Source organism: Microcebus murinus, chromosome 7 (assembly GCF_040939455.1).
Source record: "Microcebus murinus isolate Inina chromosome 7, M.murinus_Inina_mat1.0, whole genome shotgun sequence".
Taxonomy (NCBI): domain Eukaryota; kingdom Metazoa; phylum Chordata; class Mammalia; order Primates; family Cheirogaleidae; genus Microcebus; species Microcebus murinus.
Window position 1 is genome coordinate 22,114,912 of NC_134110.1, and position 15,639 is coordinate 22,130,550.

The 15,639-nt window shown below is 49.3% G+C and overlaps 1 protein-coding gene across 2 annotated transcripts in view; it reads right to left on the reverse strand.

Moving 5' to 3' along the window:
• Positions 1–15,639, reverse strand: part of ATP10A (ATPase phospholipid transporting 10A (putative)) — a 152,460-nt gene that overhangs the window by 28,672 nt on the left and 108,149 nt on the right. For both annotated transcript variants that reach the window (XM_076004887.1, XM_012760152.3), the window contains exons 4-10: positions 11,724–11,830; positions 11,209–11,340; positions 10,084–10,214; positions 8,211–8,463; positions 5,108–5,325; positions 3,455–3,649; positions 1,962–2,550 (exon numbers count right to left, since the gene is read on the reverse strand). In XM_076004887.1, coding sequence (XP_075861002.1) covers positions 1,962–2,550; positions 3,455–3,649; positions 5,108–5,325; positions 8,211–8,463; positions 10,084–10,214; positions 11,209–11,340; positions 11,724–11,830 — 1,625 coding nt within the window. The remainder of the gene's footprint in view (positions 1–1,961; positions 2,551–3,454; positions 3,650–5,107; positions 5,326–8,210; positions 8,464–10,083; positions 10,215–11,208; positions 11,341–11,723; positions 11,831–15,639) is intronic.

Genomic DNA, 15,639 nt, shown 5'->3' on the forward strand with positions numbered 1-15,639 from the left:
ATGCAAGAGATTTGAGGCTCTGCTTTTTCTTATCTGCAGTTTTCTAGATATGAGGGGATTCCCTCCCTGAAACCCACAGCAAAGCCAGGCTAGGGCTGCAGGCTGGGCGGAGGGGGCTGCAAGGCTCCCCAGCTGGGCATGGGCTCCTGGACCCCACGGTCAATTTCAGAGAAGGAGGATGACACGGATCATCTAGTAACTGACATCAGGCGTCTTCCTGCCTTGCAGGTGCTACACAAGAAAATCTTCGGGCACACTCAGGAGCCGCTGGAGGCCAAACTGTCACTGTTCCCCCTGCCACAGCCCCTCCCTGACTGCTAATGAACAGGCAGGGCAGGCTCTGTCTCCTGACACTGTCCCCGATAATGCTCTTTCCACTCCGGTATATTATGAGAAAAGTACAGACAGAATAGTGAGCAGTTCATGATGCTAAATTTATTCGATTTAAAGACATTTGATTTCCTGGTATATCCTTAGTATTTGGGAGGGGAGGAAAGGAAGTGTTTAAACGTCCTTCTTTTATGAAATGATGGTATTAGTAAGAGTTAATGACAAGAGTTTTGTTTCTGTTTTGTCTATATGGTTCAGAGTTTCTACTAATGTAAAAAGAAAAAAAAATGCATTGCCACCAAAGTACAAGTGTGGCAACTGCTGCAGCCTCCCCAGCTGCTCTTGTTCCCTCAAATAGCTCAGCAGGGCTCCTGCTCTCTCTGCAGGATGGGATGGGCCTCTCCTGTCACTCCTGTGCCACCTTGCACACCAGTGCTAGTCCACGCCTTTTACCTTACATGTGAGCCATCGTGTGTGTGAACATCTGAAGCACAAGGGTCTATTACGTTGTCTTTAATGCAAGGCTGTGGAATAGGACAGAGGAGATGTTTTGCAGTAGAATGAAATCCGCTCTGATAGTTGTTCTAATAGCCAGTTAGCTCAGTTGGTTAGAATGTGGTGCCCTATTTATGTTTTTCTTTTGTGTGTATAAACAAGAATCATTCAGAATGAAGAAACCTCTTGGAATGCTCAGTCTGTGAAATAGATTCTGAGCTGACTACAGGGCAGAGCCACTGTTAAGTGTGGAAAGGCAAAATCCTGTTCCTGTGTTGAATGCCACCATTACAGGTCACCCAAACTATTCTCAGGGACACATGTGCAAATTTAGCTTGGCTGCCTTTTGAAGGTCACAGCTCTGTGATAAAGACACAGGTTTCCTGCCTACAAAGGTCCTCCTGTGCACTGCTCTGTGATGGGGTGGTCCTGTGTCGGGCACTGAGCTTGTGGCAAGACTTGCTCCAGTCGCCCAGGGGTGAGCCCCATACTCCTCAGTCCTAAGTTAGAGTTTGGGGGTGTGTGCCCAGGTTTGCTTTACAAGTAAGGGTCCCAGCCTTTTTGCTCCCAAGCCCCAGAAGCATCTTGCTGGAAAGAGAAGCAAGCCAGCTTTTCTGGCTAAAGTTCTACCCTCTAGACTGGTGGTTTTCAAACTCCTCTGTTTCAGCCTGAAAGTTAAATGGAACTCTAGTATGTTCAGGGACCCACAGGTGCTGCTTAGCCACAAGTCAGGACAGAGGGTGGTGAACCTAGCCAGCGGCCCCCACTTCCTGGACCCCTTCTGGGGCCTGGACCTTGTAGCTACCCCAGCCACAGGGCAGGAAGGAACCTTCCAGAATTAGTAGGATTCTCAACCTTCACTGTTCAGATTTAAAACCCGACACTCCCCAAGTAACCCCCAACCCCACTGTTCTGGGTAGGAGGCTGTCTAGGAGGTGAAGCACCCTGAATGCATTCTAGTCCAAACCCTTCAAACGCAGGAACAGGGATGCAGAGGAGCCATGCAATTCCCTGATGGGCACTGCTTTGGAAAAGGGATGAATGAAAATCACTTCACTCAAGGGAAGGGACTAGGTGGGTAGATGACTCAGAACCTCCTCCGCAGAGCTGGGGTGTAGCTGGGCAGGGGGCCCTACCTGAGGAGCAGGGCAGCAAGAGATCCATGACCACTGAATCGGCCCCCTTGGTGTAGACGTTGATCTCGTCGGTGATCGGGTGACGGATCACCACCGACATCCTCTTGCGGATGGAGTCGAAGCCCAGCGTGTGCAGGAGCTCGAAGGTGAGGCGGCCCAGGTGGGGCAGCTCCACCGACACCTGGTCGTGCAGGCGATCCACTAGCGCGCAGTTGTAGGCCTTGGCCGCGTACACCAGCGCTGCCTCGTCGGGGCTCTCGGCCTCGTACCGCAGCTCCAGCTCCTCTTTCTTCAGCTCCGGCTCCTGCTGCTGCTCCTGGGTGGGCTCTGGGGTCCAGCTGCCCGCTTGGCTGCTGTAGCCGTTGCTGGCGATGGCTGTGGTGGGCTGGCTTAGCTTGTCCTCCAGCCTGAGAAGTGTGCTGTCACTGGACAGGCTGGACAGGAAGCTGGACCCCGATTTATGGTTGGACTTGCTGGTGGCCAGACTCCCAATGCTGCTGCAGCCTGAGGTCAGGCGGCTGGGTGTGAACCTGCGGAGGAAGTCTTCTATGGTCTTCACTGGGGACTTCAGCTCAAACCTCACCCTCACCTGCAAGAGAGGCAGTCAGGAGACAGGTGAGGAAATCACTGTGTCCCCCAGAAGCTCACACTCGTTCCCACACTGCTTGGCCCACCTGCAGGACTTTCTGAGGGGCACTAGGGTGACAGAGGGTCCTTCCACACACAAACAGCCTTTCCTCTCTTGGCAGAAAATGTTAGTATTAGACCCAAAGAAACCAACTTGAGTGCCAACTTGGGTATTCTTTCCTCCACCCTAAGCAACCCCTGAATAATTCTTGGCCACTTCTGGAAGATGTTAAATGTTTTTATTAACATCAGATACATTTGCTGTGAGCTATGCTTGGGCTTTGAGCCCTTTCCATAAATCCTCAGCACCGTCCATGTCCAGATGAGGTACCTGAGGCACAGGGAGGGCATGGGTTGCCTAAAGCTGCCCCGTGGTAAAGTCAGGATTCAAGTGCAAGTGTCTTGGCCCAGAGTCTGGACCCCCAGCTGCTTGTCCTGTCTCCTGGCTGAATCTGGGAGCCCGAGGCCCAGGGTAGGCTGTCATGGGCAGTCTCTCGGCAGTCTCTGCCCACGAGGGCTGGCCCTGCCAGAGGCCAGGCAGCAAGAGAAGGACTGAGGCAAGTGGGGGCTCCCCATGCCCACCTGTCCACCCCTGGCTGGCCCTGCTGGCTGCACTGTGTCCCTCCGGTCCTAGGCTCAGGCCTCCAGTGGTCCATCCTCTGCCACTTGGCGCCAAACCTGGCCCCTGCCCACTGCAGCCTGGGGGTGACACTGCAGAACCACAGAGCTGTTCTGCCCTGTACGAAGCATCCTGCTGCATCCCCCTTGAACCAGAGAGGGAGGAGCTTGCGCCCTTGGGAGGCCCAACAACAGTGGTGCCAGCAAAGAAGGGTGCTGGGGGTTCCCAGGGACACTCCAGAACTTGCCTTTTGTCGTGGCTGATCTGGGGACGTGACAACTACTGTGTTGCAGATAGTAAGCGCAATGAAGAAGTCGAAAACATCAGACAGCTCTGGCGAGAGGTGGGCCAGCGGGTGCTCCTTGTGCCGCGCCACGGACAGGCACCTGTCACACTCGCTCACCTTCTCAAGCAGCTTCGGGTCGGGCGTGATGTCTTTCTCCTGGGAAGCAAAGATAGTCGAGCAATAGTTGAGTCTGACCCGGTAAACTGCCGAGTGTGCTGGCATTTGACTATTTAAGACACCTTGATTTTATTATAGGCTGTAAACAGAACTTCATCTCACACATGCATATAAGCCATTTTATAATTTTACATAATTTATAATTTTAACTGTATAAAAATATATAACTTACATATGAAAATGCATATATTCTGATTATATATGATAAAATATACATGTTCTTTAAAATAACATATCTTGGAATATCTTACTATAAAAGAACATGTGTTACTCTAGAAAAATTCAACAAATCTGTATCACACCACCCTACCCAGGAAACAATACCTAGTTTTTGAAAAACGATTCTGCATTTCCTCTCAGTCTTTTTTCTCTACATTTAAATTTTACATAATCAAAATATTTTATATACATATTGGCTATTTCAATTTTCCCTGAAACTTTATTATTGTCTGAACTTTTCCAGGCTTTTAAGAATTATTTGAAAACACATTTTTTTACAACTTCAAAATGTACATACCACAATTTATTTGACCATCTGTTTATCATCAGATATTTAAATTTCTTTCACTGTTTTGCTAATGTAAATGACACATTGATAAACTTCCATGGACATCAATCTCTGACTGAATCACTAAGTTGCTAGTTGTGAAAATTTGATTATTTCGAATACTCACGACACATATTGAAAAATGGTGTCAGGAAAATTTGTTCAAGGTAGTTTCTCTCCTGCCAAGTGTGAGAGCTCCCCAGTATCAGGGGCCCTGCAGAAACCCACCGATCGGTGCCCATAATTCTAGATCACCCCTATTTAAATGGTGGCTTGTTTATGGGTTTAGAAAGACACGAAAGAATTAAACCACCACAAAGTGAGCAAATGCATTCTTCCTCTCTGTTCTTAAAATGTTTCAGAAGTGAAAGCGTCTTTTAGAGGTTGTTACTCACTTCTGGAAATTTCCCTGCCTGATGCTGGTGGTTCATGAATGTTCGGGCAGCTGACAAGCCAAGGAGAAAGGAGCTTTGTTGGATTTGGGTTTATCTAATTAAAACTTTTTTGAGGGGAGTTGGCTTTGCTTTTTCACAGTTGTCATCTAGTTCTGATGATGTTTTATTCATTTCATTTGGCAGGATGGGCTTCTTCTCCATCACCCCGTCTGGGTGGCTCACCTGGCAACCGCCCAGTCTTAGAAACTGTGGCAAAGGGGCCGTGCCAGTGCTTTAGAAAAGATACAACAGTGAGGAGAAGGTGTTGGCCAGAAAAGCTTCTGCCAACTGAGCAGAGCTAAACCACCGAGCGGCAGTGTACTTGTATGATTAAATATAGACACTTTTGATGAACCGGGAAAAATGGCAGTGGGAAAGAAAGGTGGTGATGCCCCAGCAGAAGGGCAGGCCGGGCTGTGCTGGGGCTGCCCACGCGTGCGGGCCCTGCATGCTCACCATGGGGCTGCTGAAGGCCGTGTGCTTGGACAGCATGCTGGCCCTCTTGGCCTCGGCCCGGCTGCCGGTGCGCCGGTGGGACTTGGTGCTCTGGCTTCTGTGCATCATTCGAATGCTCTGGTGGCTCCCAATGCTGCCTCGCTGGGACGCCAAGCCCCCTCTGGGCATCACTTCCTCCTCCTCCGAGTCAGCCTCCTGGTACCTGGCCAGACGCTGGGCTGTGGGGAGAGAGACACAGGCTGAGACAGCGTGGGGCAGGCTGGGCACACTGAGCCGAATCGGGCTGTTTGGGATCCAAGAGGCTCTGGCAGGCCTCCCCAGGGTACTCGCCACCCTAGCTCTCTAATGACAAGGCACACTGAAGGAGAGTGTGCAGCAACTGAGGGACAGAGAACATTCTCACTTATTTACACCTTCAGTTAACCTGGGGGGACTGATATTCTCAACCCCATTTCACAGATGAGAAGACCAAGTCTCATCTCAGGGAATTTGAGTTTGCTATGGTCACACGATGCAGGGGCAGGGGGTGGGCTTACATACAGCTCCTCTGTTCAGGGAGAGCCTAGGGGTGCATGGGGTCGGGTGGGCATGTGGTCTGGAGGAAGGCCCGGCCCACACAATGGGGCTGGAGGATCTGCCCATAACCTCAGGTGTCATGGGGCTGCCTGCCTTCCTTGGGCCTTTCAGTCTCACAGAGTGACAGTGCTCACTCGGTGCCAGGCTCCTGCTCAGGGCCATGTGTGTGGTGGCTAAGTCCGGACCTGCCCCCGGTTCAAGTGAGGCACTATGGAACACGGAGGCTCGCAGTCCTCCCAGATCACACAGCAGGGGCGCACGTGGCCAGGGTTTGGACCCAGCGGGCAAAGCTCCATTGACAAGGATCTTGACCACAATGCTGCACTTGAGTCGTTAGGGGGCACTGCTGAGTAAAGTCCCATGGCCACATGGACACTCAGTGAGTCTCCTTTAGAGGTGCCTACACTTCTGTTTCTTGCTAACCAAATGCTCTGAACAAAGTTTCCTGGATTTGCCCAGTTAGGACAGCTTGTTCAATCACAGATGAGTGACAATGACACTGTTCGTGAGGAGCATTCATTCAAAGCAAGCGTTCAATCAGAATTTCAAGTGCAGGAGCAGTGCTGGGCAGAGGTGCGAGGTACCCTGACACCTGGGGCCAGCTGAGAGGTACAGAGACAGGGATGCCCATGGAGCCGGTCAGCCTCTGGGCCAGGCTTTTATACAGAACATCTTGTAACAGACCTTCCTTTAGAGATGATAAGGGAGTGTCACCAGCCCACCCTCACCAGGCCAAGTACTTGCTAACACCAGGATTCCAACTCAGGGAGATATTAACTTCAGGAGCAAAACTTCTCCCAAACACCTCACCAGCTCCTGGGTGACCTCCCTGCCCTGGGTGCCTGTCAACTGCCAATCCAGGCACGTCTTTAAAACATGCTGCTGACACTGATGGTGGTTTCATTTCCTCACCAGAAATGCTCTCCCGTGTCTTCTGGAGATGATGGGGCCCTTTGGTTTTATGGTAAGCATTTGACAACTGTCAAAATCTTTCTGTCATCTTAGTCGGGATTTTGCCCCCAGGTTCTCACATCCCAATTTTATTATTATCTTTGAAAAAATCACAATTGTATACATTTATGGGGCACAATGTGATGTTTTGATATATTTATACAATGTGGCATAATTCAAGCTAATTAAAATATCCATTACCTCACTTACTATCTTTTTTATGATGACACATTTGAAATGTATTCAATTATTTTGAAAAATATGTTATTGTTGGCTATGGGTCACCCTGAGGTGCAATCGATCTCAAAACCTACTCCTCCTGTCTACCTACTCCTTTGACAGTGGGTCCCAACTTTAAAAGGCTGCTGCAGAACCCACTGCCTGGGTCTCTGATTCCTTCACAACTCTGCTGAGTTTTACTTTCAAGAAGAGCACACAACTGAACTGCTCTGTACCACATTCAGCAGTTAGAGAAGGGGAGGAAGGAGAAGGGGAAGGAGAGTGGAGAGAGGATGGGTGAGAGGATAGAATACCATCACTGACAGTCTACATTGAGTGGCAAATAAAAAACATTAAATGGAATGGATACGTGCCTATGCCTTCTGGTTAATACGACTGTTTTAATTTTATATGGAGGAAGATAGTGGACATCTTGATAATTCTCGCTTTTACAAAACTCACAAAGGTTCCAACAGATCCTTCCCACCAAATCCCTCTAATGAACATGTTCCTACTAATGCCTGTTTGCTGTCCCTCTCCTCCCTGTTTTATGTTTGCTTCTGTTCTCATGGCATGGTTTCTTTGATGGTCTTTAACGCCATCATGGGCAGGAAAGGGAGTCCTGGTTGTAGGGCAGGGCACCCCTGGAGGAGGTGCAGTGGCCCCAGAGATGCTCCTGTGGCAACACAGCGCCTCCTCCTGGCAGGGGACAGCAGTGGCTGGCTGCAGTCTCACCCTTGACTCCTGAGGCTGGTGGCTCCCTTGAACCTTCAGGGAGGAGGGAGACAGCAAAGGACACGGAGAGGAGAGGTGGGGGGCAGGACCACCTAAATAATCGGAAGTGAGCCCATTCATTTCTTTCCAGCTCCCAGGGACACTGTGTTCCAAGGGAAAGAATGCAGCATGAATTACCCAAGGCCCTTCTGAGAATTTTCGGCTAATGACAAGAAGATGGCTGGGTGACAACAGAAACATCTTTGTGCCCACTGGTGAGACAGAGTAAAGCAACTGGACACCTCAGAAGGGAGCCCCCATCGAGGAGCCCTGCCTGGCTGCTCGCTTGCCCGGCAGAGACGAGTGCTTACGCAGAGGCCCACCGCTCCAGACACTGCAGTGAGCAGGGCGTCAGCAATGCGCAAGCTCCTGTTCTATAAATAGCACCGGCTTCAGGCTCCTGAGCTGCTCTGACAGCTACATCTTTATGCTCCCTGGAAAACCAGCAATCCCTGAAGCTAGTGGTGTGTGTGTGTGTGTGTGTGTGTGTGTGTGTGTGTGTGTGTGTGTCTCCACATGCAGCTCTGGATATAGCAGCTTTCTGGCCAGGCCCACATCAGAATGCCCCCACGCTCAGACTCACCATTTGCATCATGCGAATACTCTATGCCAGACACAGTGCATCTGCGGAAAACCATCTTATTCTCGGTTAAAGTGCCAGTTTTATCTGAGAAGATGTACTGTATCTGCCCTAAGTCTTCCGTGATGTTCAGAGCACGGCATTGCAGCTGTGAGTCTGTTTCTTCATCATACAGCTCCATATCCTGGTTGATGAAGTACACCTGGCACACTTTAACAATTTCAATGGAAACGTATAAGGAAATTGGGATCAAAACCTAGAAGACACAAGGCACACAGAATGAATGACTGGGAGGACCAGGCAGCTGGGGAATTAGTCCACTCTATTTAAATGCAAATGACTACACCACAAGCAAGTAGGGACAATACTGTACCTTTAAGAGCTCACTTAGGTCGGTTTAGAGTCAATAGTGGAAAAGTATTAGAATATTGACAAAGAGTTTTAAACTAGGACAGCCTATGGTGCAACTGCAGAGCGGAAATCCACTATGGTGTCTGGAGGTATGGTAACCATGGCTTGGACAGAAGCAAGCGTTTTCGTGTTACTAAGTTGTGCTTGAGAGAAGCTAGGAAAGGAAAGAGAGAAAAGAGAAATAAAAACATGACACAGTCAGAGTCCTCACATGCAAAGCCACCTTGCAGCACAGTGGCACATGATGCCCAGGCTTTCCCAGGGCTCCAAGCACAAGAGCTGCCCGTTTCCCACAGACACAACCCCACAGTAGCTGCAAATGCAAGAGACAATCTTTTTTCAGATGCTGGTTTTGTGTTGAAGGAAAACTACTGTGATCTCCTATAATGCAGAGCAAAGGGAAGGCAGCTTTGGGAAAAATATTCGGGTTATACCTCCATAATTTAAGATCCATTGCCTTGAAATTAATATTTATTTACTTATTTATTTTTGTGGAGTAACAGAATTGAACTAATGTTTATGGGCTCAGAACATCATACCCAGATGAGCTGTGTTCTACTGGGAACATAACTATGTTAACAGAACACCAACTATAGTCCTAACTCAAGCCTAGAACAAAATTTGCATTTATCCAAACAGACTAATTTGGAAAGTTAAGTAAGGCTGTTTTCCATTGTATGAAGCACATATGATAAGAGACAGCAGAGCTTCCCTTCTAGGTGAAGAGGAAGCAAATGTCCTCTGGTCACTCTATGTTCCCAAGAAGCTTGGTGGTGACTCTCACTGCTCTTCTCACCCTTTGGAGCTCTGGGACCTCCCCCAGCCTTTAACAAACCTTCTTGGGCATAGATTCCCAGTTACTGACTGGGAGTTGTTGGGGAAGCTGTGAATTAATAATAATAGTAATAATGATAAGCAATGCCCATAAATGCAATGTGATACCCTCAACTGAACCCTGGAACAGAAGAAAGCACCCCAGGGGAAAGACTAGTGGGTACCCAGTTAAGAAGCCCAGAGTTTAGTTCAAAGGAAAGTACCAAGTTGGTTTCCTAGTTTTTACAATGTATCATGATAATGTAATATGTTCATATTAGGAGAAACTGGGTGAGACATATATGGGAAGTTTCTATATCAGGCTTTGCAACTTTCCTGTAAATCTTAAAATTATTCCAAGATAAACTTTATTAAAAAAAACTGAAAGGAAAAACAACATAGTGAAAATGATGACCAAAATCAAGCCCTCAAAGCGTAAGAACCTTACAAACAGTAAAGGAGAATTTTAACTTGAAAATCACCCAATTAAAGACCCTATAGATAAATTAGGTGGAAAAGTAAAAAGCAAAACTTCAGGCAGGCGTATTTGTGGTCCTCCCAGATGCAGGATTTACAGAAAACCCTCAGCAGAGCACGATGACTAAGTTCTCTTCAGAAAAGTGAAGCAGTTACGGTACGATAGTGTTGTTACCTGCAGAACTATTATCATTGTCAAAAACGAGTAAACCGCAGCTGTGACTGGGGACAAAGCGCTTCCGTCAGACTCGGGGACATCAAATAATGATTTCTTGTCTTGATACCGCCGTACCCACAATCCGTGTCCTGCAGTAATGTTCAAAGAGAAGCGTTGCTCATCCAATAGAGAGACAAGAACACTGCTAGTGAAAATTAAAGTAAAATTTTAAGATTATTACCTGACACAAGCACGTTCGATTTTATTAGCCTGCCTTGCTGGGTCAGAGAGCAAAAGCACACCATATTCTTGGCACCCACAATCAGGCAGCTGGAAGGAGCTGGGACCTGGACTCTTCCTCGCACCAAGAGCCACCCACTGTGGGTGCTAAACGGCACCCACGGCCCTGACGCAGGAATTACACCTGCGCTGGCGGCTGACAGAGTAAAGCCCCCAGAAAGGAATTTCCCAAAGTGTGAAAGTGGTAGGCTCTTGATACTGCCGTTATTGCCCCTTCCTGGAGACTCAAAATTCACATATTGGGACTCTGGAAAGCCCGTGGTAATACGAATTACTTAATGAAGCGGGTCCCACACCTGTCTGATAACAGAAGCCCTTTTCACGCCCTGCACACCTGTGTATCTTTTGTCACTGAGCTCTGAGACCACATCACACCCACTTGGACTGAAAATATTAGGAGAAAAAACATTGTGTCTGTACTGAACATGCACAGACTTTATTTTTCTTGTCATCATTCCCTAAACAATACAGTATAACAACGAGCATTTACATCATATTGGGTATTGTAAGTAATCTAGAGATGACTTACAATATATGAGAGGATGTGCATTGGTTTTATGCAAATGCTACACTATTTTATATCAGGGACTGAGCATCCATGGATTTTGGTATCCTCGGGGGTCCTGGAACCAATCCCCAAGGAAGGCTGTACTCTGTCACATGCATCCACCTAGGCATCTCGCATGGCCTGGGCTGACACAAACAGCCCTTGAGTTCAAGTCAGTGAAAAACGCATGTTTTAACTTTAGAGTGCTGGGTCCGATGCGTTGGGGCAGCCCACCAAGCTGGCCTGGAGGCTGTTCGGCAATGACCAGTCATTCGGGATCCATCTAGGAAACTTACCGACCGCTGAAAACAGAGACATACAAACGAGGAGAAGGACACACCAGAGCACATCGCAGTTCATCTGCCTCTCAAGCTGGCTGCGCTTGTAGCGGGGCCCGCTGTTGTTCAGCAGAGCCTTTGTTTCGTGTCCTGGGTGGGAGAATGGAGGGACGTGGTGAATCAATGCCCAACAGCTATTAGAACCAAGTACACTCACTCCGTGTGAATTACTACGCTGCCATCAATGATACCATCAATGCGGTTGAAAAAGCAGGGTATAAAATTAATCTTACATATGTAGGAACTATGGAGAAACAAATGGAAAGAAATATGCTAAAATGCCAAGAGAGGACACTTTTGGTCGAGGCATTATTTAAATAAATTTTGCTTTTGCTCCTTTCCATTTTCCTAGTTTTCCAAATTTTCTACATGGGTGTATAATTACTCTTATACTCAGAAAAAAAATTAAAGAGAAATGTTGGAGAACACAGCGTGCCCCCTGGCAGCAGGCAGGGTAAGGAACCCGTGCCTACCTGCGTAGATGACGATGCCCACGACGGCTTCCGTGTTCCTGATGGTGCAGCCTCGAAGCAACAGGTTTTCTTTATACAGTCCAGCCTTCTTCCCATTGTCGTGTATGCTGTTAAGGAACAGTTGGCATGAGTCACAGGGTTGCGTATGTGAGCCTCCGCTCAAGTAGCACTGCCGTGGGAAGCCAGGCTCTGACACGCAGAAGCTCGGGGAAGCCCAGATGCTGGACTTCCCCCAAGAGTGGTGGCTGTCCCAGCAGATCTCTCCAGGAGCTGTGATGAGCTGCTGCTCACTAGTAACTGGGCACCTGGAAGCAGTTCAGGAGCCTAATGTTTGCTCACTTTGCATGTGGGCTTGTTTCCACTCCAGGGACTGACAGGGCTAGAGAGGGTGGAGCCCTGACTACAGGACAGAGTTGGGAAGCCGGCCAGGTGCTCGCTAGGTGCTCTCTGGTACATCTCCTTCTCCTCACAGAAAACGCTACTCCTACTCAGTACCTCAAGTGGTCACAAAAATACAAATATCTCTCCACAAACGGGGATGATATTCACTTTAGCAACATTTTTCTACATTTTTTTCTTATAAAACGTCATAAGGTCATGAGAAATATTAATATATTTAAATTGAAATGTGGTAAATTCCATGAGACAATTATATAAATTCTGTTTCACTGCTGTTTATACTCAGAAGGACAGTCCAAGGTTAAGCTGCTGGTTTTCAAACTCATTCTCCTGGCTCACTAATGACCGGTGCTGGCCATGGCAGGCCTGTGCGAGGGCCACTCTGGGGCCTGATGCCGCAGGTCACAAGGGTTAGTTCCCCTGGGTGCTTCCAGAACTACAGCAGGGGCCCAGCTTAACACAACCCGGGTAATGCCACCAAGAGGGACCTTCCAAGAGGCCACATTCCCGTGGGCAGTGGGCAGTCCTCTCTACACCCCTCCCTCCACACCCACAAACCCAATTCCTCCTCTGGTTCTCAGCAGCCCACCAGGGACCCTTGCAGGACTTTCCCTCTCACCAGCTCCCAGCAGGGTGCCCACCCCCAGGGAAATAAATACATGTCCTGGTGAAGAAGAGACGGTAAATGATAAAGTCAAGATTAAAATGCACACTGGGAAGATGCATTTTCTGCAAGTCTGTTATTTACCAACATAGCCACGGTTCTTCTGCAGAGCAAATGAAAAGGGCTGTTCAATCAACACCGCGTCAATGGCTCCCTTTGCAATTCCAAAAGAGAGTGAGGTTTTTCTTTAAAGAAAGATTCAAGACGGAAAACCTCATTGCCAGCTAAGAAAGGCATCAAGAGCCCAGCATGGACGAGACGTGGTTATGTTCAAAACCCTGTTTCATGCTTCTAGAGTGAGGATAACCAGCCAGACATGATCCTCAGCCAGACAAAGGCATGATTGCTCTGGGATGGCAGGAAATAACAAATTGCCCCTAAGTTGCAGTTATGCTTACTAAAAACAAGTGATAAACTCAATAGAAACAAGAAAAGTATTTTGCATGAAGTGTTCTTTGACGTGACATACACTTTCTCACCAGCCCAAGCCAGACAGAAACTCGGTACCAGCAGGTACATCTGCCCATACAAGGACCGCGGCCAGAGGGGTGGCAGAGTGGATACGAGGGCATGGGGATGCACTCCTGGGTGAATGGCCCCCACGTCGGAGAGGAGAGGAAGGCTGGAGGGCAACTCACCCTCGGGGCTGGAGGGCTGCCTTGAACTTGTTGTGAGAGAGAGAGGTCTGGCCAGGGACAGAGTGGGCCCAGGGTCACACAGGCAAAAGGCTCAATTCCAGGAAGACACACATGAGAACGTGAGCCCGCCAAGCTGCACTGAGCACCTACTTCTTTGTTGTGGGCTCAACTGTGTCCCCTGAGAGTGCACATGTTGCAGCTCTAACCCCCAGAACCTCAGAATGGTCCCTTACTAGGACATGGGGTCTTTAAACAGGAGACTAAGTTAAAGTGAGGTCACGAGGGTGGGCCCTAATCCACTGTGACTGGTGTCCTGACGAGGAACTGAGGACACAGACACACACAGAGGGATGGCCATGTGAAGACACGGGAAAACACAGTCTACAAGCTAAGGGGAGAGGCCTCAGGAAAACCCTGCCGACCCACTGATCTCAGACTTTTAGCCTCCAGAGCTGTAAGACCACAAACCTCTGCTGTTCAAGCTGCCAGTCGCAGCCGAGCAGGTGCATGCATCCTGTAACATTTAATCTACGCCATCTACGGGAGCTTACCTAGCTCAACTCCCGGGTCTCTTGACTCATCAAACCAATCTCTTCCAAATCAAAACTGTCCAGAAGCAAAACTAGATGAGAGGACTGTCTGATGATAACAACTACAGTCCACTGAAAAGTGTCCCACGTGGGCTTCCTTGAGAAATGGTGGAGTTTGGCTGATGAATGTCCTGCCTGGCTTTTCCTTCTCAGAAGATGTTACATTTTCCTGACTATGCTTCCTGATGGTAACAGGACTCATTTGTCTGAGTCCCAGTGTGTGAAGACAGGGGAGTGCCAGCAAGTGCTGGCAGGGGTCTGCAGCCTGCACCAGCTCAAACACAAGAGCCGGGCTACAGCACTCATGGTGTCTTCCCCAAGGCTACCGGCCACAGTGCACAACTCCATGCACCTTGGATAGCAGACACCCTCCCCAGCTCATATCGCCTCAGCACCTGGGGGCTGGCCCTCTGCAATTCTGTGCCCTAGGCGGTGGCTCCATGTTGGCCTGGGCACCTGGGCCAGCAACCTGGGTGTCCTTGCCACCTCCTCTCTCGTTTTCATATCCACTCAAACATCAGGCTGGGCGTGGTGGCTCACGCCTGTAATCCTAGCACTCTGGGAGGCCGAGGCGGGTGGATTGCTCGAGGTCAGGAGTTCGAAACCAGCTGAACAAGATTGAGACCTCGTCTCTACTATAAATAGAAAGAAATTAATTGGCCAACTAATATATAGAGAAAAAATTAGCCAGGCATGGTGGCACAAGCCTGTAGTCCCAGCTACTCAGAAGGCTTGAGCCCAGGAGTTTGAGGTTGCTGTGAGCTAGGCTGACACCATGGCACGCACTCTAGCCTGGGCAACAAAGCGAAACACTGTCTCAAAAAAAAAAAAAAAAAAATCAGTCCTCAACGAGAACCTGCTCCCTGGCTATTTCCTTAACCATGACCACCTCCTTGCTGTTTCTGCACAGCACTGCTCTCACTCAAGCTTCCACCATAGCCTGCAACCCAGCCTTGCTGGCCCTGACACCGGCAGCCTGGGTCCCTCACATCTGTTTCTCAGGTCCCTCCAGGTGCATGTGTGAATGCCACATTTGTCTGGCAGCACCCTTTGTGGGCTCCTCACTGCCTCTGCCGCCCTTTCTCTCCCCTGCCAGTGTGAGCTTCCCCTGGCCAGCGCACACAGCACGGCCCGTCCATACCATGCTGGAGCAGCTCCGCTGTCCAACCTGGGCTCAGGCTCTCCAGCCCTCAGAGAGGTTCTCTGTGCCAAGGCCCCAAGCCCTCCTGTCAGAGACTGCAGTATCCTTGTTTGCTTCCCTCTCTCTACTCCCATACACAGGCTCCTCATATTCTTACTCCACTCTGTACCCCTGATGCCTACCTCAGTGCCTGCAACGTACTTAAGGCTGCCTCACCCTTGGCTTGAGCTAGGTCCGTCCGAGGGAGGAGTGGATGGGCACCAGAGAGGACAGGTTTATCCCTGCTCCCACCCAGAGAGGGAGCCCTGGCTGGTTGTGTCCCTAGACCAGGGCTGTGAGTATCTCCTGGTGGCCTCTTTGACAGGAGTCCCCAGGGGCCACTCCTCCTTGTTGGGCCTCCCGGCAGTGACAGCTCAGCTGCTACTAACCCAGTACCTGTCCTGTCCCCTGGGGGCCCCTAAACCCCACCCACTCCTGCAGAAAT